General features: G+C 35.3%; 2 protein-coding genes across 16 annotated transcripts in view; both read right to left on the reverse strand.

Annotated features, from left to right (window-relative positions):
- The window catches only part of ERGIC2 (ERGIC and golgi 2), a 37,333-nt gene extending 20,372 nt beyond the window's left edge, over positions 1 to 16,961 (reverse strand). For 2 of the 15 annotated variants that reach the window (XM_081058113.1, XM_081058118.1), the window contains exons 1-6: positions 16,854 to 16,922; positions 9,588 to 9,658; positions 8,138 to 8,277; positions 6,532 to 6,640; positions 4,631 to 4,677; positions 3,281 to 3,351 (exon numbers count right to left, since the gene is read on the reverse strand). In XM_081058113.1, the coding sequence (XP_080914239.1) occupies positions 3,281 to 3,351; positions 4,631 to 4,677; positions 6,532 to 6,640; positions 8,138 to 8,243 (333 nt within the window). In that variant the 5' untranslated portion in view covers positions 8,244 to 8,277; positions 9,588 to 9,658; positions 16,854 to 16,922. Of the gene's footprint in view, positions 1 to 3,280; positions 3,352 to 4,630; positions 4,678 to 6,531; positions 6,641 to 8,137; positions 8,278 to 9,273; positions 9,330 to 9,566; positions 9,659 to 9,830; positions 9,896 to 16,853 lie in introns of all 15 variants that reach the window. The other 13 variants (XM_081058109.1, XM_081058107.1, XM_081058120.1 and 10 more) reach the window with 12 other exon arrangements.
- Positions 16,962 to 17,904: 943 nt separating this feature from the next.
- Positions 17,905 to 24,451, reverse strand: part of OVCH1 (ovochymase 1) — a gene marked incomplete at its 5' end in the record, with an annotated part of 72,197 nt that continues 65,650 nt past the window's right edge. The window contains 4 exons of the mRNA XM_081058956.1: positions 17,905 to 18,875; positions 19,537 to 19,670; positions 20,719 to 20,817; positions 23,571 to 23,731. Coding sequence (XP_080915082.1) covers positions 18,711 to 18,875; positions 19,537 to 19,670; positions 20,719 to 20,817; positions 23,571 to 23,731 — 559 coding nt within the window. The 3' untranslated portion in view covers positions 17,905 to 18,710. The remainder of the gene's footprint in view (positions 18,876 to 19,536; positions 19,671 to 20,718; positions 20,818 to 23,570; positions 23,732 to 24,451) is intronic.

Here is a 24,451-nt window from a genome sequence, read left to right on the forward strand (position 1 = left end):
ATAAATCCTTGCTCTTTCATCAAAATGGAAGGATTCCTCCTTCTATCAAATAGTTCTACCTCTGTGCCTTTGGTAATCTAATTATACCAATCTGGAACCGTTCTCTCCTGTAATTTTGACCCTCGTGTCTATGTAAATTCTATAAACAATATGCTTCAGGTTAAATTGACCCCATCTTTTTTATTACAATGAAATTACTCTATTACTCTTCTGCTTAACTTGTCTACAGCAAGCCTCCCAAACTTTTCACACCAGAGCACACAAGGAAAATGCTAATATCTGCAAACTGCACCATGGCACACAGATGAGGCTGAATGTAACAGCTCACATTACCTTCTGAATAAAATGATTGGCAGTAGGTGATTTTTCCTTTGACTTCCTCAAATTGCTTAAAATGCTTAGCACAAGGATGTAAAAGAACTATGGAGTAGTCTACTTTGTGTTAGGCACTACACTAAATTCATTATCTCACTTAACTTTCATAACAACCTTATGAATTTGTTGTTATTATTTTCCTTTTGCATATAAGGAAGACGCTCAAAAAGTTAAAAAACTTTTCAAAATCATGGATGGTAAGGGTCAGTATACAAACCCAGCTCTGCCTGATTCCTCACTTTCCTATATTTTGAAAAATAATTCTTTTACTTAAATAAATAGCAATGTAATATAATAGCAAATAGCAAAATAGTGACTATCACAAAATATTGTAAGATCATGGTTTGGAAACAAAGTTATTAGGGTTAAGTTTTAATATTCAGAGTACATATTAAAGCAATAAGAGTGAGAATGTCAAAACAAGTAAAATTATCTTTTAATTAATTTTATACTACTAATAATATATATTATACTAAATATACTTACTTAATATTTTATATTACTTAAATATTTTTATATAAATAAGGACAAGGGAATGAACACTTATCAGAAACATTGCTAAACATTTTAAAAATTATTGATAAAAAGTATAAAATTAAGTATTTTTAAGTTCCTAACTTTCTAGCTAAGACATGATTTTTAACTACGTAACAGTTAAATTTAAATAAAACTTTCCTATTCCACAAATGATTGGAAGAGATGGCAGAAACTGTTTACAATGGAATAATCAATGATCTTGTCAATTACATAATTCTAACATATTAATTAATGCCTAATCCCTACAAAAGAGCATGCTTTACATTTTGTGAACTTTAAAGAAGAAGAAAGTTAATGCTTCTCAGGAGCTTAAAAATCTAGCTAGAGACACAAGCCATCCATAAAAAATATGCATAAACAAAATCGGGGATTTAATATATGTTAAAAAAAGAGTGGAAAGACAGACACTCAGAATATGAAAAGAATGCTAGAGAAAGAGCATAAATAAATTTTAAAGATAAGTTCAAGACAATTAAGTTTCCTCATAACCAAATTCTCACAATGTCTAAAGAAATATAAAAATTAGGACACAATCTATATCATCATTTTAATCATTCTAAATTAGCATCCACTTGCTGGAAATTTTTAAGAACTTATACAAGACAAGGGAGACTAAACTGAGAAAAGAACCCAACACATAATTTATTTCATGGAACAAAAAAGTCCACGTAGGCAGTAAGTAAAATCCGCAATTCAGAGGAACAGAAGAAACAGGTGATAAAAGATAGGGAGACGTGTGACAATGAGGCAGTCTCCATCCCAGGGACAATTTTAGCTCAGCCAAGTGTCACAGACTACATGTTGAGGGCATTCCACAGCAATGCTATTTCCTAGCTTATATATGGCCTGCACAGTACTCTAAATTAAGCAACAATATTGCCACAGCTGGCTGCTAAATTGAATTTGAAAAGTAAAAGGAAAAAAAAGCGTTCAAGTAGATAAAGTATGTTAACTATGAAGGAAAAAAATAATTGTGCCAGAAGACAATGAAGGAATGTCTACAAAATTTTGAGTGCAAAACACCATAAAGCAAGAATTCTATTCTCAGCCAAGCTTAATGTATAAAGAACAGAATGACATAGGCAATCATGCTCAAGTTCATAAACATAAGCCACATATTCTTGCTGGTAAGACTCAAAAAGACAAAAATAAAGAGCTTAGGAATCTTAGAGCATGGAAACAATAACACACAGAGGTAAAGTTGAATAAGTATTCTTAAAATAGTATGAAATGTAATACAAATGTTAAAGTGTCTAATAATAATCGTCTAGATCTAAATTTCCCCGTAACAGTTTAATACGCAGTAACATGGTACCTGAATTTGTAACGTACCTAACCTCAAAAAATTACATTGTGAAATCAATTTTCTGAGTGGGAATACAGGAGTTAGAAGCAGAGAAGAGAGGCAATAACAAAGTCATTTTCTTTAGAAATTTGTATTTAAAAAGTATGTATCAAATGGGATGTAGCATTTTGTTAACGTAAGCTAAAAATAATTTTGTATCAAAACTGACCTAAGAGTTTCCTTTTTTACCTCCACACATTCAGTTACTTCTAATTCTCCTCCATCATCTTTAGTCTTCATTTTGCAATTTTGCTTACAGAAGGGTTTGCAACGGTCACTGGCAAACAAAAGAACTCAAGGATGCATGGTAAACGTAAGTACCACATAACCAACAGAGCAGCCAGCAACTCCAAGTAGCTGGGAGTTCCATGCTTTATTCTTTATAGCTTCTTTTGGGCTAGTTCTCTGGTCATGACTTGTTATCGTCAGCCCTTGTAATGTCATATCTGCCCCTGTAATGTGATGCCGTTTTCTGATAAATCAATTATATTAAATACAATTTGTGCTATGAAAACAATAAGAGAATCAGTATTTCACTATCTTTGGGAAATGGAAGGTGTAAGAGAGAGAAGGAAGCAAATGTATATGAAATTTCTCCCCTTAGATACTGCTTCATTCTTCAGTATAAGAGAAATTCAACTCAAACATTTTTAAAGACTTAAGTATGGTAAAAATAGGATACAAATAGAACACAAAATTTCCAAATCATTAGAGGAAAGAAAAAATTTGAATAACTATAGCAACTAAAGGGGAAAAAAAGAAACTATTAGAAAGCATTAGCAAAAAGTATAAAGAACAAGGTTATAAAACAGACAGCAAGCCTTATTTAAAACGCTAACAATGGTTATCTTAAGGATTTGTGTTAGATACAAACTAACTTTTACAAAGAATGTAGATTACTTTTCAATTAAGAAAATATATCTTAAAAACTAGCTGAGACAAAACTAAAAGCTAATATCAAAACTATCTTCAAGGGGACCACTTCTCAAACCATATTATTAAAAAAACATAAATAAAACTTACTGGTTCATAAACTAGACCATCTGCAGATGCAACCATTGTTTCTGCTAAATCCAATACATCTGCTCCAACATCTACGTAAAAAAAATGGAAGTTTAAAAAAAAGGATTAAAAAATATTAGACGTTTTACATTCTATGCTGAGTCAAACTATATCTGATATAAACTAACAAATTAAGATGACTAACAGAAAACTCACTTTCTTATATTGCTTACTTGTTCAAAAGTTTAAAAAGTAGCATTATATTTTGGTAGCAATTATTACAAAAATTAGTAATGTTTTTTCTACTTCTTACTCAGTAGAAAGATGACTCAGAATCTCATGGTAAAAAGCATAAACTTTAGTGAACTGAAGAGCTTTACAAAAATTGGCAAGAACCTAATCACAAGTACTAACTGGCTGCTAACCAAAATATTAATTACAACAATTGTTTTTAGAGATTAAAAGAAATCTTAAGGCAAAGCTACTGACAACGTTTTAAAAATCAACACATGGAAAAAGCTTATTCCAAAAACACTGTAAGTTTAGTGGTATTGAAACATCTAAAACAAGGTAAAATATGGCATATTCAGTATTAACACTAGCTCATAATTTAGATACAAAGTATTCCTTTCCTCTTAAAACCACTGACATACAGAAAAGGAAATGGAAAAGGAAAAGAGATTTAGTTCTGAAACTAAATCTCTCAGAAATTAATTTCCACAATGGAAATTAATTATGAAATTAATTTCCATAATAGAAATACTACTACTTCACACTTTAAAAAATATTGTCTGAATTACTGAATTCTTGGTTTCTACTTTTCAGGCAGTAATTTAAAAGATAACTTTCATGCAAAGGCATCCTTATTTTTGAGAACAATACTAATTAAAACACTATCTGGCATATTACATTTTTTACACTTCTACCAATATAGTCAAGTGAAGCTAGTGAAGAAAATAGAAAAGGATAACATCACTATTAACTTAAAAGACTTAGATCTGCATTTTAATATGCAAGAGTAAAAGTAGAGGGTGATAAACTGAGAGAATGAAACAGGATACATTATGGAAAATAGATATAAAAACTAGTACTCCAGACAAGAAAGAAATAAAGGGTATACCTAACCTAAAACTCTGATTCACAAAAATTATTTCAATTTCTTTTACTTTATACTAATGTGAAAGCTAAATCTCTTTATAGAGAAGAAATTTAAAGAATATAATAAGCTGGGAAGAAAAACAACTTCTATTATTAAGTAACACTGCAATAGCATCATAAATGAAAAAGTTGAAGCACAACTTTTTTACTTTTCACTAGCAATTGTTTAAACTATAACTACATATGGATTCATCAAGTTAAAGGTGTACTCACACTGACACTTCATGGCAACAGTAATATCTATATTGATTCTCAATTTGCTAAAAGACAAAAAGGAAACATTAGTACCTACCCATTAATCAACAAAAATGAGAAATATAACTCAATCGATCTATGAAAAACTTGGATTTCAAGAAGAATAAAATATGTCAATTAGATCGTGGAAAGCATTTCTTACGACCAAAACAAAGGCATATTAAAATTCTATTTTGCAATCATTCCAAAAGCCTTTCTGATTTCATAGGGTTTTAATACAGTACCCTTTAATTTAATAATGGCAACTCTACAATTAATAACGCTAAGCAACTCAGCAAAAAAGTCTTAAACTTTGTTTACATAAACCTTACGAAGAATATTCCATTAAAACTTTCAAAATCAAGAGTTAGAAATTGCAAGTCTATTGCCTCTATTTATCAAATAAATACCATACATCAAGCATTATGCCTGATTCCCTACGAATATTATCTTCTTTATTCTTTATCATGGACCTATGTAGGGGACTGCTTCACAGTTTTGTAGATAAGCCAGTGGTGATCAGGGCGGTGTAAATGCCTGGCTTAAGGTCGCATAACCATTGAAATGGCATACTGGAAACTAGCCCTGTGTGACTCAGGATAACGCAACCAAATTGCCAGGAAAAAAAACACCCTGTGATGTTTAAAGTTTTGCAAGGCCTTTTGAAAAGGCTCAACCAATGCTTTATTTTCTAATGATCAGTTCAAACAGAATCAACTTTGAAATATTAGAATTAATTAAGCACCATGAATGAAAATAAGTAAAATCAGTGTTGTCCAGTGCTTCCTATCAAACCTTTTTTTACTCTAATAATTTGCATCTGATTTCAATAGGAATTATAGATTTTTAGAGCTTCGCAGAGTTTTAGAGTTAGTTGTCTAGAATTCAAGCTGTGCTCCAAATAACTGGAGCTTAGGCCCAGGAACCAGAGGATGAGACCAAGTAGACAGGCATCCCCACTACGCTCACATGGTGAACTACATAAGACTGCATTTGGAAAAAATAAAAAGTACTTCGTTGGTGCTAAAAGCAAACAAATAAGAAAAACAATATGTTCCTTGAAAAATTAATGTCATCAGGAATACTCAAGTTATAATGGAGAAACTGAAGCCCAAAAGAAGTCAGTTGTGTGACTTACTGAAGATTACACAGCAATTTACAAATGTTGACTTACTTCTTATTAACAACATGAAGGTAATATAATTATTATCCCCATTTAACAGAAAAGGAAACTGAAGCACATACAGTTATAGATTTAGTAACTTCCCTAATGGCACACAGCTAGTAAATGGCAGAGCTGGAAATGGAATGGAGAAGTAAATGTCTCCCCTGTCTAGTACAATCTTAATATTATAAACCTGTTATTTTCAATAATTTAAAATAAATAAAAGTTAAAAAAAAATCCAAATAATAAAAATAAAGTATAATTTGTGTCCTAATTAAAGTATGTCTTCAAAGTTTTAAGTGATGTTATTTACATTGCAATTTAATTTAGATACAATCTATAAAAATCAAGCTATAAGCATATACAATGTATCTTTAGACAATTTATTTTCCAACTCACACAGTAAGCTATTTCAAAATCTAAAGAGTGAACAGTTTCAAAACATTAACCAATTCCCACCATTTCAACATCTAAGATAAAACATATTATGTTTTCCTAACCTTTTTAAACTAGGGTATATTAAATCAGAGAACCTCCCTTTTAGAATTTAACCAGTATTCAAAAGATTCTAAAATGCTTCAGCCAAGGCATGCAATTGATAAGAACTTACAGAACTATTTCTTCAGAATTAAATATAAAAGATTAGACTTTTTTATAAAAGGTATGTTATCTTTATAAAAATATCTAAAGGTATTTCAAGAAGAAAAAATGTTACCTAGAAAAATCCTTATCTACTTCGTATTCATACTTCATCCATGTATCTTGATACACTGAAAATTCCATTATGGTTAATAAAGCCATAGTGGTAAAGGCTATCAGAGAAACTAAGAAATGAAACAGAAAAGAAAAACATAATTAAAACAATTTTTAAAAGGTGAGCAACAGGAAACTATTTTACATGAGATTAAAATTATCAAAGAGTGCCTTAATATGATTGCCACGTAAATGAATACTATAAAAGGTTTTCCTTAAAACGTTCATTACAGACTTTTTTCCCCTAAAACAGCTCAAAAAAGGAGATGAAGACAAAAATGAACACTAACATTTATACTATTGACAAAGCATTTTATTTCTTCAATGTTAAGGATATCTTTCATTTTAAAAATTTACCAAAATTTTAGAAGCCTCAAAACTTTAACTTTCTTATATATAATAGTGTCACATATAATAAAGTAAGCATAAATTTTACAATACAAATTTTAAAGTAGTCCCCTCATAATTTAAAATGCATCCAGGCCTGCAAACTACCCCCCCCCAAAAAAGCCTCTTTTCTTAGATACTGGGAAGTGAGAAGCCACAACAATCTGTGTGCCAGAAACTCAAATAACATCTCCAAATTGCTAATAAAATTCTCATCTCTTATCTAATTTGAATGCCCTAAACATATCATTTCATTTATAAAAGCAAGCCAAAGATCTAACAAAAAGAACTATCATGTACTATGTAAAACACACTTAAAATGGCTTCTGCACAAGAACTTGCACTATTTTTGTTAACAAAATTTAAGCACAAAAGATCAGAAATAGGAAGCAACTTCGTACATATTTTACCAAATGAAATGTCAATCTTACGTGAAACATTTTTATTAGCTCTTAATGGGGAAAGAAATAATAGTAAATATTGTTATAGTTGCATAATATTCTTATATATTTTATTATTTATTTATTCTATTTAACAAATACTTCTATCTCTACCAAGTACTGCTCTAAACACTTTATAAATATTAACTTTCTTAATCACTACAGCATCCTTACTAGGTAAATACTGATATCATCCCCATTTCATGGAAGAAGAAACCAAAGCAGAGACAGATTAACTTTCTCAAAGTCAAGTAGTTAGGAAGGGGAAGAGGTGGGACTTAAATCCAGACAGTCCGCTTCCAAAGTCTCCAGTAATGTGAAACATATTAATTTTTATTGTAATGTCTAAATTGATTTATTCTTAACCAAATAGGGCTGAAGCAGTTTCACATCATTAAATAACTTCTTCCGAGTTTCATTTTATTTACATGTAATGATCGTATTAATATAATTATACATAACTCAACAGCACCAAAACAGTAAAATTGGATTATTTTTTTCAGGAATGTTTTAATAAACACTGCTAAATGCACAGTGCACTGACTGCACTGAATTAGATGCCAAAGAGAATATATATAATAAAATTAGGACAAACAGTGTGAAATGAGGACAGACCGGTTACAAATTCACTGCACAATTCATTGATGAGTTCTTCCTCATGGCTACATTTCTGCATGCTGTTGACTGGAGCACTCAGAAGTTGAACTTAGTGAAGGAGTTTTAATCTGAATTGATACTCACCTGTACCCCCACTGGCTGAAGTCTCTACATAGCTGTCAGGAACTTTTGGAAAGGCATCCAACTCTTTAACCAAACTTAAGGTTTTTTTCCGATTCAGTCGCCTCATCTTCAGGAAAACCTTATTTTTTCATATAGTCATGCTAAGAAATAAACAATAAATAAAGAAATCCTCTAAAAAGAGAATAGCTTTCTTTTATTTTTAGATAACTGACACACATCCTTGAAACAACATTTTCGATCTTTGAGGAAATGTTTCGTTCTTAACACTTATTCACACCTCTCCTTTCTCCACTCCCACCCTGACAAAAAGTACTAATGAAAGGCAATTTACACAAACAAATACTAATACATTAAGTAGCAAAAAAAAAAAAGTGAAAAGTCAATCACACTCATAATATTTAAATACACAAATTAAAATAAAAAATAATTTTTTTCCTATTAAATTTACAAATATATAAAAATAATACATTCCCACTAATAAATGACAATGAAGTATATAACCATACTCATACATTGCTAATAAGAATATAAATATTCACTACTCCACTTTTGACTAAGTAAATTCCTATTTTAGGAATGTATCTTAAGGCAATAATCGGGGTTGTGCACAAAAATTCGATTAAAGGGATATTTTTCATATTGTTATTTTAAAATAGTAAAGATAGAAAAAAACTTCTGGTATCCAATATACAAATATGTTGAATTAAAAGCTCTAATCTATGTAAACACTGAAAATCTTATAAAGGAAAACATTTAATGACCTAAGAAAATACTCATAATACATTAAGAGATGACTAGCAGGCCAGTGGGTCCAGAGGAAAAGATATTCAAAGAAACAAATTGAAAGCTTACACACAAAAGTGTTCAAAGTAGATCATGGGGAGATTTTAATTGTCTTCGTTACAAAAGGCTAGACTTAACAAATTATCTATTTTTACAATAAATTCATATTTAAAAATTGACTGCTTGCTATTCTTTTTGATCAGCATGCCAACTACAACTAAAATGCATTACAAGCCATAAAAATAACTGAATTTTCAAATATTTATATAATTTTTATGACTCATTTCTATAAATGCGATAGGTGATTATTATAAAGCATTACCAGAAATCAGTTGTATTAATAAAGTCAATACCTAATAGCAGAATAAATCAAATGGTTGCAGAAGCCACGAAAAGACGAAGAATGTCTCTAGAAAAAAAGCAGAAAGACTCCTCTAAAATCCAATGGTAGGATTAAATTAATACAGAAAGAGGCTGAAAAAGGGCATTCCTAGAGAAAAAAGGAGAGTCAGAGAAGTAAAACTGGCAGCCATCATGCACACTGTCCAATAGAAAGCAGACCCAACCAGGGGCACACCGAGTGGTCCATGAGGCAGCGACTGCCCTCAAGTGAAGTTGGATGCAGTAACAGATTGGTTTCACTTGCCATTATAAACATCCAACTAACCCCCTTTGCTGACTCCATGCTCGCAAAGTGACGTTCAGATTATAATTTTGCTTCTCATGTATATGGTTTTCCTAAGGAAAAAAAAGAACATGTAGACAAAACATACAGTTTCTAATCCCCAGGACAGTTATGAAACTGGCATTCTCATTGGTAAATTAAGCTTCTGAGCGTTTGTTAGGCCTAAGCCATGCTCCTGCTCCTTATATGTGTTCAGTTGAGAGAATAATCATTTATTTTCTGTACCTGCTTAGTCGTAACTGCACCAAGATTGATCCTTCTTCAATCTTTCAATTTCTATCCATTCTTTCCTATTGGAGTTAAATATTAAATATGTTCAATCCTCTTATCTTTAAAACAGAACTCTCCACTAAAGGTCAAGTCCAACTCAACTATAGATCTCTGGCTGAGTACCTAGAGGCAAACTTCAAAGAATGAGTTGTCCCCATGCAGTCACTGTGACTGCTTCCTCACTTCTTAACCACATTTCTCTCAGCAAGGTCATTAACAATTTCCTTAGTACTAAATCCAATGGACACTTTCAGTCCTTATCTCAATTTGCCTCTGAAAAAACAGTTTATCACTTCTTTTTCTTCTTGAAACAGTCTCTTGAAACAGGCATGATAGTATACTTCTGATTTCCGTCCTACCTCTAAGACCTTTTCGGCTTACTTGGCAGATTCTTCCTCTCAGATTCTGCAGTAATCCTTCCTCCCAACTTCCACACTTGCCCAAAGTGATCTCCCATCCCTTCAATTTCCATCTACATGTTGATTTCTCCCAAATCTTTATTCCCAGTCCAAAGTTCTCTGCAGACATGTTATCTTCTTGTCTTCTATTGCATTACAATTCAGACTCAACAAGTCCAAAAATGAGTACTCCATCCTACTGAAACTATTTCTCCTGAGTCCCTGTCTTAGTTAATGATGACACCGTGGACTCAAAGGCACAAGTCAGAAACACCGGTTACATTCTTAGACTTAAGCTCTTCCTAAATTTCTCTCAAATCTGTCTTCTCTCTTCTGGGCCCACTGAGAAGTTCCTTACAAGGACCCTGGTCCCAACTGCTACCATCTATGTCTGCACTGCTTTCACAACCTCCAGTCTTTAGTCTTTCAATTCACTCTCTAGACTACAACCAGTAATCTTTCTAATACATCACACTGATCACATAAATTTTCTTTTAAAATCTTTAAGTTCCCATTACATTTGAAGAGTTTGGATTCTATCCTAACACAGTTTATGAAAGCCTCAAAACCAGGTCCTGCTTCCATCTCTTCAAACCCAATCCCTCAAAATCTAAACTCCAGCCACCCTATAAAACTTTCTAGTCCTTAAACATGCTGTTCTCTCTGCCAGAAATAGCCTTTCTCCCCCTCCTCCACCTCTATATTTGGCTAACTCCTATTTACTCTTCAAGTCTCAGTCTGCACATCTCTGTCAATTAAACAATAAAATTAAATTAAACAACTTCTATGACCTCAAAGATACTAGTTATAGTGTGTGCTCCTAGAACACTATTTCCGATTGCTTGCTTAATTTTCTGTTTTCTCCACTGTAATGTCACAGCAGGAAGCATGTCTAATTTGATCTTTGTATCTCCAGCGGCTGGCATGGCAGGCATTTGGTAAATATTTGTTGAAGGGAAAAAAAGAAGGAAGGTGGGAAATCTCCCCAAAGAAGGAAGGAAGGAGGGAATTTCTGCAGAAGCACCCATGGTTGCAAAGCTTTCCAATCAAAACAAACTGTTATACTTAGATAAGTAAATATATAAAAATATGAGAACCACAAAGAAGATTCTTCTCTTTTGTTCACTACAGTATCTCTAGCACCTAGAACAGTGGTTGGCACATAGTAGGTATAGCATTGTTGATCAAACGAATAAAACTGTGAATTTTACTTCCTAAATTTTCTATATTTTTATAAGCTTCATAAATGTTTTTTTTAAAAATTATGTAAGTATAAAGATACAGCAAGCAGCTAGTTAGTTTTCCAAACCCTCTAACAATCCATAAGCCAGTTGAGGACTCCTCCCTTAAGTCTAGCTCGTCTATCCCACTTGGCTACCCCTTTGCCTCTAGCTTCTCTCATTCCTATTTTCCATGATTACTGGTCTAGGATGGAGTACCTTGCCACTCTGCTGCTACTCCAGTCCTATTCCTATTAGTTCAACACTAACCTACACCGAAAAAACTCATTCTATCTCCAATATTTACCACTCTATTCCATAAAGGCAGCATTCTGATATGAACAAGTTACCCAAGAACTCCTAGCTTTTCTAAAAGAAATCCTCATACCTGTTTTCTCTATGAAACTTGACTTTCTACTGGTGGTAATTCCCTTTAAATCCTTACTTCATCTCTGAGACTCACAAGGTAACAAAGTAGCATAGTTTTATCATGATTTCTCAGCCATCTCTCCCCGTTTCAAGTCTATCTAATCACCATCATCACCATCATCATCACCACCATCACCACATGTACTCCATAGAATTATAGCCTAACTTTCATATTATGTGCTAGGTATTATTTATATATTAATTCACTAAATCTTCTAAATGACTCCTGGTAGTAGATACTATTTTTATTCTCATTTATAGATAAAGATAGTGAGGCACAAAAAAGTCAAGTAATTTTTGCAGGGCCACACAGCAGGTGGCAGAACCCGAATTGGATCCCAAGCCGCGTGGCTCCAGGGTCCATGCTCCACACCACAGAGCACACGGACTCTCACTTCAGTACTTCTCATCTTCCACATCTGGGTATATTTACAATTTCCTTAATGACTTCAGCATCGGGATCACTTACTACGCTTCTTCTTTCCCATTCCGTCACCGTGCTTTGGAACTCACCCCCCTGTGACACTCGTCCTATGGCACTCATTCACACTGATAGTCCTTTAGCATGGAACAGTAAGGAATCTTCCACTCCAGTGACCTCCACCTTAATTCTAAGCCCCACATTAGCAAGGTCATGTTTGGGCTCCGCTTCACCTTTAAAAGTGCTCCAACTCTAAAATCCAAGAAACTAATTTTTTCTCCTCTGAGCAGAATCAATTATCCCTCAGTTCTTTAATTGGCTGTCTACGACAGAATCTGCTCTTCCTTTCTCCTGTGTTCTCAACCTCTTGAACTCCTTCCTCCCAGTTATCCAGTTCCATTGCTCCCATTCCCTCTGTATTTGCCACACCATCCAGCTTACTCAGTCATTTTCAAAAATGCATCTGGAAATACCCTACATCAGTGGTTTCCAGAAGTCACTGCCATTCTGTTACAAAATTTTCTAAGTCTGTAACTAAATGAAAAAACCAAGGACAATATAGGATTTTTTTTGTTAAATTTATTTGATTTAAAAATATGTCCTTTATTCTGAGATTTCCTTCTTTTTTTTTAAATGTCAAAAAGTCTTTTCTTTTATGAAATGATAAAAGTAGATAACAGAGGTTTGTTGTTTGTTTTGTTTTTAGATATCCTTCTTTAGTAAAATTAAAAACTGCAATTCTATGTCAGTCCTTAAATCCTGCCCCGTTCCTCTTTTTTTCTATACATGTTTTGTACTGGTACACAAAAATCTAAAATTTAGAAGCCACTGCACTAGATTCTTTTGCCCACTGGTTGGTGCTGCTCTTCATACTTTAACAAGCTCCAACACCGCATCTGTTTCCTCCAATTTCTATCCTAAACTGTCACGTACAATAAAAAAAAAAAAAAATCAAACAAATGAAAAAACTCCAGGAAGTCATTGATAATAGGGGAGATTAAGACCATGCACTGAAAAACTGCATTAAGAAATAAGAAATCACCTTTCTTGCTAGAACACAGACGTGCACTATCAAGACTCAATCTACGTAAGGTCATACAGCCCACATTTCATCATTGTGTCTATCGGAACACAATGAGATGATTAGATGTTTTGCCAAAATTAAAATATAGAATTCATGACATGTTTTACAATCTGTCTGCTCAATTAAATTTAATTACTTCTCCAAACAAAAATGAAGACACAATTTATTTCCTGTTCCCCATGTTTTATGAGCTAACTTCTATTTTTAAAATACATTTGGCAATATGAGAAATATTTAATTGGTTAATACATATGGCCATGTGTGGGTTGAACTGTGTCCCCCAAAAAGGATACAATGAAGTTCTAACTCCTGATACCTGTGAATGGGCCTTATTTGGAAATACTTGGGTCTTTGAAGATGTAACTTAACTGTTGATGAGATCGTACTGGATTAGGGTGGCCCAAAAATCCAATGACTGGTGCCTTATTAAGACAGCCATGTGAAGACACACAGACACACAGGGGAGAATGTTACATGAAGACAGAGGCAGAGATTAGAGTGATGTATCCACAAGCCAAGAAGTGCCCACCACTGCCCAGATGCTAGAAGAGGCAAAGAATAATTCTTTCCTAGAGCCATCAGAGGGGGCATGGCCCTACCTACACCTTGATTTCAGTCTGCAAGCCTCCAGAACTGAGAGAGAATAAATTTCTATTTTCTAAACCACCAGTTTATTGTCATTTGTTACGTCAGCCCTATAAAATTAATACAAGCCTCTAATAAGAATGAGAAAAGGATATAGAAAATGTGTTATCCAGGATATCACTGAATTTAAACAAAAAGCAAAACTACAACTTATCTGTAATTTTTAAATTACTTAATTGTATTAGAATATTTTATAATAAAAATATTTTATGAAAGATACCTAAGTTTCAGTTTACAAACACTAGATATCCAAAAAAATTACTTATTCTTTTTACTTTACAACTTAGACTTTCCACAAGTTAAATGTTATGTATTTTAAATTGTTTACCATAATATAATTCAAATAAATATAATAACCTTCTGAGTGATTAAAAAGGTATACTTGAAAGTCAAGTAAGACAATATAAACGTAAGTTTTGTGATCAGAAAAATTTGGGTTACTATCTAGGCACTTAATTATTAGCTGTGGAACAAAGTCCAAAAGAACCCCAACCTCTCAGAATCCCCTTTTATTGTTTTGTTTCCAAAGATGGAGAGGATCATAATGGCTACCTCACAGCTTTTTTCAAGATAGAGTGAATCATTTGATAAATGCCTGTTTCTAATTCTCAAGAGAACTGTAAAGATTTGTAGGATATTTGAGAATTACACTAAAGTCTTTGAGGAAAGTGGGAGAGTACGTGAGATTAGTTAGTAATATCATGAAAAGACAAGATAGTATAAAACAATAAAATAAAAGTTAAGAGCAGAGACTGCTGAGTGATGACATTACAATTTGGAAGTGCCTAGTAGCAATGTGAAGCAAGGGCAAGTATAATCCTCCTCAAAGAATGGGTTGACTATAATAACTACTCAATAAACATGTACAAAATTGAAGACATATAAGGAACATGTAGGAAAAGGTCAGGGAGACATGAAATATATTTATAATAAATGAATGCCCCCCAAAAGCAAGGAGAATGAGTTAACAAGGTACCTAGGGCAGTACAACCGACCTAGCTTGCAATAAGACAGTATGGAGTAGCAGAAAGGAAAAATTTGTACCTTACAGAGGATGACAGCTTACGAAAGCAAGCAAATGGAAGATGCAGTTTAAAGCCATATTAACCATATAAAATAGTGTTTAATTAATTTAGGGGCCAGAAAAAAATAGATTTTAAAAAGTGTCTTTTTCAGTCTGTATTTTGACTAAGTACCAAGGCAACATTTTGTGAGTAACCACAGAAGTTAGAAAACAAACATTAAAAAATAACGAGAGTTAACTCAGTGTTTGCTAACTGCATGCCAGGCATCGTTCTAAGTGCACTGCATGTTTTAATTCATTTAATCCTCACCAATCACCTTATGAGTTAGGCATTATTATTATTCTCACTTTGAAGATAAGGAAACTAAGCCACAAAGTGGTTAATTTGCTCATCGTGGAATTTAAGAGACAGAATCAGAATATTAAAAAACTGTTAAATAGGATTAGTAGTAGGAAAAGACTACCTAAAAGTAACTTCTATTAAAAATAAGTTTCACTATTTCTTCCAATTAACTCACTAAACCCCAAAGTAAATAAATTTGTTTTTTTTCTAATTCTTTTTGGTTGTTGTTGTTCCAGACTGGACAATCTTTCAAGCTTGATATATTTTTCTGATTTGTACCCTCAAACCATCACAAAACTCAGGTGTGTAGCAAAGTGTATTCTCAAAAAGAAAAATTCCTCCCCGCCCTGCCAAAAGAGTGGAATTTTTCTCATGTTTTCCCTTCAAGAGAACCGGAATAATTGCATCACTTTAAACATATCAATAAACAAATTAAGTCAACAGGCATAGTCCTGAATTATTCAGGGAACAAGCCTGACTCGTTTCTTTATAATGGCTGTATACTAGAGTTCCACGTATCAGGCTAGGCAATTACTTAGGAAATAGGAGATACTTAAGTACAACCTCAAACAAATGAATCAATGGTTTTAAACTGTATCTTTAATTGCTTCGGAAAGCCACCAGTCTTGCAACATTTTAACAGATACGTCTGTAACTGCGCTAACTCTCGAGGGCCCTAAATTCTGAAAGTAAAAGTTCCTTAAACGTGTTTTCTCCAACCAATGACCTTTCAACTCAATATATATATATACTGCATCTACCCAAGGCTACTGTCTGCCACGAGTTGACGAGTTACCTCCCAGGGATGTCGGAACCCTCGAAGGTTTACGAAAGGTGGTGGCACGCGGACCTGGGTCTCCGGCGCCACCTCGCCCTGCCCTGCCCCTCTCCCCGTTTCCCAAGCGGCGTCTGCAGCGCGCCTTCCAGACCAGGCCAAGACCTCAGTCGTTCCTAAAAAGAGACAGCCACTTGCTGCCAAGAATTGGGCATTTGTCTGGATGGTGGTGGGGAGCCAGACACCCAGGAGGCTCGGAACCCGATCGGACGGTCTTCACGACGCCGGACCCTCCACGCCTGCGGACGGGAGGAGCCACCGGGGCACCGGGCACGGTGCGAAGCGATGGGTCAGGCTCAGCAGCTACAGGGGGGAGCACCTCCACTCCAAGCTGCGAGACGGCGCCGGGAAACCAGACAGGGCAGAGGGGAGCGCCCGGAGCAGCGCTGCCCAGGGTCCTGCCAGCGACGCCCCCGGGGGAGGTGGAGCGGCTCCCCCGTCCGGCCCGCTCTCCCCAGAAAAGCGAAAAGCAGGGAGCCAACCCCATGGCAGCTACGCAGCCCCCTCGACCACATTCACGCCCTGACCAGCCCTGGAACCACCGAGGCAACAGCACCCGGCGCGCTCCCCGTATTTTACCTCCTGCTTCGGTCCCAGCCGACCGCCATGTTTCACAGACGCCCGGTTCGCCGAGGCTCCCGTTTACCCGGAAACATCGCGAGAACAGAGAGAAGGAGCGAGACTACCACCCCCCCGGCCAACGTCAGAATCAAGGTCGCTCTCGCGATAGGCCCTGTGCTGACGAAGTGCTTTGTGAATCAAGAGGCGTGGCCAAGAGGAGAGGGGCGGGACTAAAGCGAAGGCTGAAACTTATTTTACGGGGAAGACCCCCAGGGCCGGGAAGGAATCAGCTTCTCCGGGAAGGGATAGGTTCCCTTCGGACTGACGCCGACCACCGAGCGACTCTCAGCCCTCCTCCCGTGCTCCATTACTGATGAGAGACTGGAGCGCTGCAATTCTCCTGTGCAGCCCAAATGCGCGTCACTCCTCCAACCTCTGCGCACGTTGTCTGCCGTCTCTGATTTGCCTCCTTCTTTGCTCCCGTTGAGAATATTTAAACTTCCCTTTCCAGACATAGGTAAAGCTTTCCATTATTTATTCAATGTTTTTCTTGTCTTCCAGGTAGTAAACTCCATGAGAAGGCACATCTGTCATACGGCCAATACTAACTGCGCCCTCAAATATTTATTGAGAAGGACTGAAACTTCATCTTTTGCGAGCACGTCTTAGTTGAAGGGGTAATAGAGGGGACTTTGGAAAGAAAGTTTAAATGGGAACGACTTGAGAGTAAGCACATCTGTTACCAGATTTTTCCAAGCAAACACTGAGTTTTAATTTTCTGATTGACCAAAAACAAAATCTCAGAATGACGACTAACGCTTATACAGTAGCAGCTTGTTTTTTGTTTTTGTTTTCCAGTAAGCACTGTTTTCCGTGCTTTAGTCGCCTTGTCTCATTTAATTCTTACAACCTTGTAAGGTAATACCACTTTTCACCTGTTTAGAAACAAGGACATTGAGTCAAGAGGGAGTTAAGTGATTTTCCAACAGTCAGATACCTGGGAGAGGCAGGAAATCTTGGCCACAACACTAAACTGCGCTGTAAAGGAGCACGTCACATCGTTTTATTTAGCAAATTGATGTTTATTGAAAGTGAAATTTCACTAAATTGAAAGTATCCTAGACTATAAGGGCAGGTAAAGAGTTTCCACTGATGCAATTTTATTTCCACACTTTCGTGTCAGGGTTAATCCCAAAACTTTCAATCAATTTTAAGGTGATTTCTTTCTCTCTCCCTCACATTTTTAATAAGAGGCATAGTGTAGTGGTTAATGTCACAGACTTAGTTACTTGCTCCCTCGTGATTGGTTATAGTTTAGAGAGAGGGTATTGGACAACTGAGGAGTAAATTAACTGTTTTGTAAGCAATTGAAATATCGTAAAATTTTATCCAAAACATTAAAATTCAAGTGAGAAGCCTGATAAATAATGTCTTAAATGTCCATTGCTCATTGAAATTGTGAAATGTACAGGGATCTTTCGTATCTAACTGGGCTCTATTCAGTGTGAGTAAAATTTAGAATTGTATGGACTGAATAACATTTTCCCTTCATATCTTACAATGTTTACCAAACTAGAAAAAAATAGTAAAAGTATATGATGGTATTCACATATGACATACACATGATATAGTAGGTATGACCTTAAAGATATTTGAGAGTGTAAGTTCCCAGGAGGCATGCAACATTAACTTTCTGTGACCGATGTTTAATACTGAACGTATATAACACACCAAATCCAAGCTCCCCCATACAAGAGTTGGGCGAAGTGACACTGAGTTTTTTTAGCACTGACGAGAGACTTATTTTTCATGTATACTGTTATGCATTTCCTTTCCCATTTATAACACAATTCCACCCTGCTGCTGTCTCAGTGATCATGCTTCTCCTCCAGTGACAGATGTGATCCAGTCCCTGTAAGCAGAAATTCTGGTGAAGACCGTTGGTGCGTTGGGATGGCAGTTACTGCTTCCCCAGCTCACGATACCGACAAGCTTGTACTGCTCAGACTGGGCGCACTGCAGTGGTCCTCCAGAATCCCCCTGCAACCAGCAAAAAGAGAAATTCTCCGGGCTGTTACCATTCATGGTGGAAGCTAAACCCAAGTGCAGAGGATGATCAGACAATGCCTAAGTCACTCTCATCTCTGATTTCTGCTCACAACAACATAGAGAACCAAAGACCCAGGTAGTTGGCTGATGTCACAGATACGTGAATCAGATTAAAATCTATATTTTCAAGGAGAGGCTAGAAGATACATTGAGCATAAATTCATTCAATGCTGACAACATACTGTGCCATGCAGAAAGTTTCAAGCATCTGTTACATAGAGTGACTGAATGATGGTTTTAAGTTACATGAAAACATCTTTATAGTTTCAGTGCTACTAAAGTAGCTACTGTGAGCTATCTAATTCAGCTATGAAGTCAAACCATAAGAAATTATTTTTTGTAGGTCAAAAACAGTTGCATGTCATCAATTTCGTAGTTTAACCAAGCAAACAAATGAGCAATTCTTTCTGAGGCTAAGTCTATTTCAAGTACATTAACAATATCTGTACATCAGCTTAGCAATATACTTATTCTTTTCACTTTTCATTTTAAAACTACCATACATTTACCCCTGTTATGGTCAGCAAACACCCCTTCATGAGACACACTGAGAAGAAAACTCCTATACTCGTCAATGCTATCCTTCAATTACCATGCATGAGGATGATCCTGCAGCCCCTCCACATATATTGGTGTTTTCAATATCCAGTCCCCAGTAGCTTCGACAAGATGCACTACTGATCAGTGGTACCTTTGTCTGCTGCACAGTTTTAGAAAATTCATCTTCTAGTAGAAAAAGGAATAAACACACACATAACCTAAGCAAATGCTTTTGAAGGATAAAAATAGCCTATATTATAGACAGACTCTTAGGATTCAATCCCACTCATTCTCCCCTTTCAGCACTGTAATGATGCTATTAGGTGATTTGTCAAAAATAGATTACTCCACAGTGGCTTATACAACAAAAACAAAACATTTTACACGGGGTCTTTTGTCTTTACTACAGACCTAAGAAGATAAAAAACTAATTTCACTTGATAGAAGGAAAAAGACAACATTTACACCCAAATCAGTTGTTGATAAAGCAAACTATACAATTAATTTTCTATATGTTAAGTTTATACTTTACACCATTGTGTGCTCTCGTTCTTTTAACTTGGCTTTTGCTGAACAGACCTCATTTTTATGTGCGGACACTGTGTGTATGCTGACAATTGAAATTGCATTCTGCATCCTGACTTACTCTTTAGTTTATTGGACATTTGTAACTTGTTAATTCAGTTGTAGAATACAGTGAAAGTGAGACCACAGTCATGGGTTTGATCTTTATATGGACTAGTTATTTTCACATAATTTTTCCACCCATTTACCATTTATACTAGCCTATAATTTCAAAGAAAAAAAAAGTCATGTCTTTGGGAATAGGCTCATATCTTCAAGTATGGATGTTCACAGTAGTGCCATCTATACTGTTGTGATAACAAATGTGTGTGTAAGCATATGTGTTCACAATGCAGTTGGAGAGTAATTACATATAAATGGGACACACAAATATTTATTAGGCAATAAAATCACTAGACATTCTCCAACACACCTTTTACAAGTATTGTTATAAAGTATCAATAATACTTTACAAGTATTATTGAACTAACATCAATAAATATGATGGCCTAAAACCCAAGCAGTCACTTTTAGATCCACTATGAAAAAGACTTTCTACTAGTATTCCTATTAAAAATACAGAAAAATGGAAAATGAGTAGACAATCTATTCGGACTTCACATGTATTTGTTTGGATTCTAATCCTGTAAGAGGTAGTGAATATACTCACGATGTGGTTCAGTGAGTCCCCATCCAGCAGTCATACAGTTGGAACGTAAATTTATTTTATCGTCTTTCCCTGGCAAACAGATTGGAGATACAAACTCTCCTAATTAAAAGGATGAGAAAGAAAAAGGCAAATATCACTTAGTTCATAGGATTGTTATTAACATTGTTCACTTTTCAGGGATGACTCTAGAAATATCTACTTTGACCTGACAGTAGTACCCCTTTTTAACCTTGTAATTTAATAAGTCTTCCAAAAGATGACATCTATTAATTATTCAGAAGGGATCATCCAAATTTACATGTTACCACCTTGCTCCAGGTATTTCCATATAGAAACACATGCCCTACAGTGATATGTGGGCTCCTGGTTTCTCTTCCACAACCATTTTTAAAAATGCATCTGCCTTTTTGTCCACGTGCCTCCAAGACCTCACCTCGTTGTGTTTGAGATGACAGTGGAGAAAAATATAATTAGTCTTCAACTGTATCACATGAAGAGTGGGGAAAACCATATTTATAGCAATGTAAGCATTTTAAGTATTTTTATATATAATTAATTTTCACAAATGTATTGTAAACTATATTGATACATTATACATTGAAACATTTACATTTTTTATTAAAGTTTCTGTGTGTGTGTATACACACATATACACACACACATATATATAGTGATTTTATATTTTTGTGTATATATGCTACACACACACACACACACTGAATGCAGCTCTCCTCTGAGTGTCTTCCCATGCTATTTCACTTCACTCTTATCCAGACTTTTACATACTTAAATGATTTGCCATATATGCTACCTAGATCGCTTTTTAAATGATTTTTTTTATTTTTACTGCTATCTCTTAATAAAATCATACAAAACTCTTTGTAACTTGTCTATTCTTTTCCTACTCATCTCTCTATACATGTACCAACTGGTTCCACATTTTATGTTACGCTACCTTTACAGATCACCATTGCTCTATCATACCATTTCCTGCCAATTTCCTTGAGATTAAAAAAAAAATTTCCCTTCACCAACGTATTTTTTTTTTAATTGGAGAAGGGGAACAGGACTTCATTGGGGAATAGTGTGTACTTCCAGGACTTTTTTTTTTTTTCAAGTCAAGTTGTTGTCCTTTCAGTCTTAGTTGTGGAGGGCGCCGCTCAGCTCCACGTCCAGTTGCCGTTGCTAGGTGCAGAAGGCACAGCCTACCATCCCTTACGGGAGTCGAACCGGCAACCTTGTGGTTGAGAGGACGTGCTCCAACCAACTGAGCCATTTGGGAGGCAGCTCAGCTCAAGGTGCTGTGTTCAATCTTAGTTGCAGTGGGTGCTGCCCACCATCCCTTGCGGGACTCGAGGAGTTGAACCTGCAACCTTGTGGTTCAGAGCCCACTGGCCCATGTGGGAATTGAAACAGCAGCTTTCAGAGTTAGAAGCATGGGTCTCCAACCACCTAAGCCACCGGGCCAGCCCCCACCAACGTATTTTTTTTAATTGGTCATTTTGTTCTGATTTTCTTCATTTACTGCATTATGGTTATATCATTCACATCATTACAATTAGATCTACCACATCATTCTTTTTAATAGCACACAGTATTCAGATAATGAATGTACCACAATTTATTAAATATAGAAGGGCAACAGTACAGAACCTTATGGTGATAGAAATGTTCTATATGTTTACTGCATCAATGTCAATATCCCACAAGATGTTACCAGGGGTGAAAACTGGGCAAAAAGTACATTGGTGTCTCTGCAGTATTTCTTTCAACTGCATGTGGATTTACAATGATCTCAACATGTAATGTCTAACTAAAATAAATTTGAAAAGCAGGATAAGGAGAAAAAAAAAAGTCAGGTCTCCACTCCTGGAACTGTGATTAATTGGTTCAAAATGTATCCTGGCCTACAGTTTTGCTTTGTTTTAATTCTCAAGGGATTGTAATGCGCAGCCACGGTTAAGATGCACTGTTCTAGATGCTCTCGCTGACTCAGTTAGAAAAGCACAAAAAATAAGGGTGGATAGAACCATAATTGGGGGTTTGCAGGTAGATGCATTGACAAGACATAAAAAGGGAGGTGAAGCTATTGGCAGAGGAACAGTTGAAGAATGCAGAAACACAGGAGAGAATTGGAATAAAGGCATGGGTGTGAAAGTGGGGATGATCCACAGGCCTTAGTTATATTCCCCCCAATGTAGTTTGCCACTGAATGTTCATTTGTGCTACTGGTATGCAGATAGGTGGGTTATTGTTATTCCCAGTCTACAAATGATAAAGCTGAGACTCAGAACAGTTGCAAAACCTACCCAAGACTGCATGGCTACTACGTGACAGAGCCAGATTACAATTCCTCACTACACGTTCACAATAGCTTTGGTTTCAATGGACATGAAAAAAAGAACAAGATTTACTAAGTCATGAAGGTCCAGGAAATCGAACAGCTGATGGTTCAAACTCCTAAGTATTTGGGTTAACCTCACAGGATACAAAAGTCTCAGAAAAATAAATAGGAAAAAATTAAAAACGTATTTCTTTGACACCCTTTTCTCTATTTCCATTAACTAAAAACACATAAAAGTAAAATGTTTATGCAGGCACTTCAGCTTTAAGAGGAAATAGAATAGACGAAAGTTTTAAATAATTATTTAACTTCAAAAGCACATACTGAATAATTAAGTTATGAAGTTAATGAAGTTGTGAATAATTAGTTAATAATGAAATTAAATAATTAACTTCAAAAGCACACACTTCAAAAGCACAATATATATAAACTATATAAACTAAGCTATATGGCAATTTAAACTATATGGCAAATGTTCAAAATATGGAAAAGAGTGATCCATACTGACCTAATTCGACAGGCTTTTCCAGATGCAACAAGGATAGATCATCCTTAGGAGGAAATTGTGTGAAGCCAGGATGAATGTATACGGCTTTCACTGGTATCAAATCACCATTTCCTGTGTTCGAGAGGTAACTTCTTCCTATCACCACAGTGTCTGTGACAGTACTTGTCATAAGAAAAGGGGGTGGGGAAAGAGGTATCACTTTTAATGCCATAATTTTTCAGAATGACTGAAAATACATTCTCTAATATTTCTAGACTACATTAAAATCTTTGTTATCTTGAATTCTTACAAAAAGGGGGTTTCTCATTAATTAAATCCTCAAGAAAAATGTAAAAGTATCTACTTCCTTGCCTTCATAACATCAAATAGAATGATTTAGTATTTCTTTGACAATTAAGGTTCATGATGCCTCAAGGTAATGATTTGACATATTCCAATCATGATATTGTACATATTATATATTTATATAATGGTCACTGAAAACTCTTCTGAAAGGTATCATTACTCTACTCCTTAATACAATGTTTCTCAAAGAAATGTCTAGGGACTACATGCATTAACTCTGGCATGTGCATTAAAAATGCAGAATCTCAGACATAACTCACCAAATCAAAATTCAGAATTAAGATTCTAAGATTCCATTTATAGCAAACTCCCTAGGTAATTTTCAGCACATGAAAGTCTGAAAACTGCCTTAATAAGGATGCCTTCTTGTGATTTAAGAGTAGGAGTTGGGTATGGTAAAAAATAAAAATAAAAAATGAGTTTTTGATTAGTTGAAGGTTCCTGCTCACCAATTTATTTAAGCAGATACTTTTATTATAAAATGAATTTTAGAGACACTGAAAACATTATATCTACTCACTTAGCTACGGAACATT

Source organism: Rhinolophus hipposideros (genome assembly GCF_964194185.1).
Source record: "Rhinolophus hipposideros genome assembly, chromosome: 9".
Classification (NCBI taxonomy): domain Eukaryota; kingdom Metazoa; phylum Chordata; class Mammalia; order Chiroptera; family Rhinolophidae; genus Rhinolophus; species Rhinolophus hipposideros.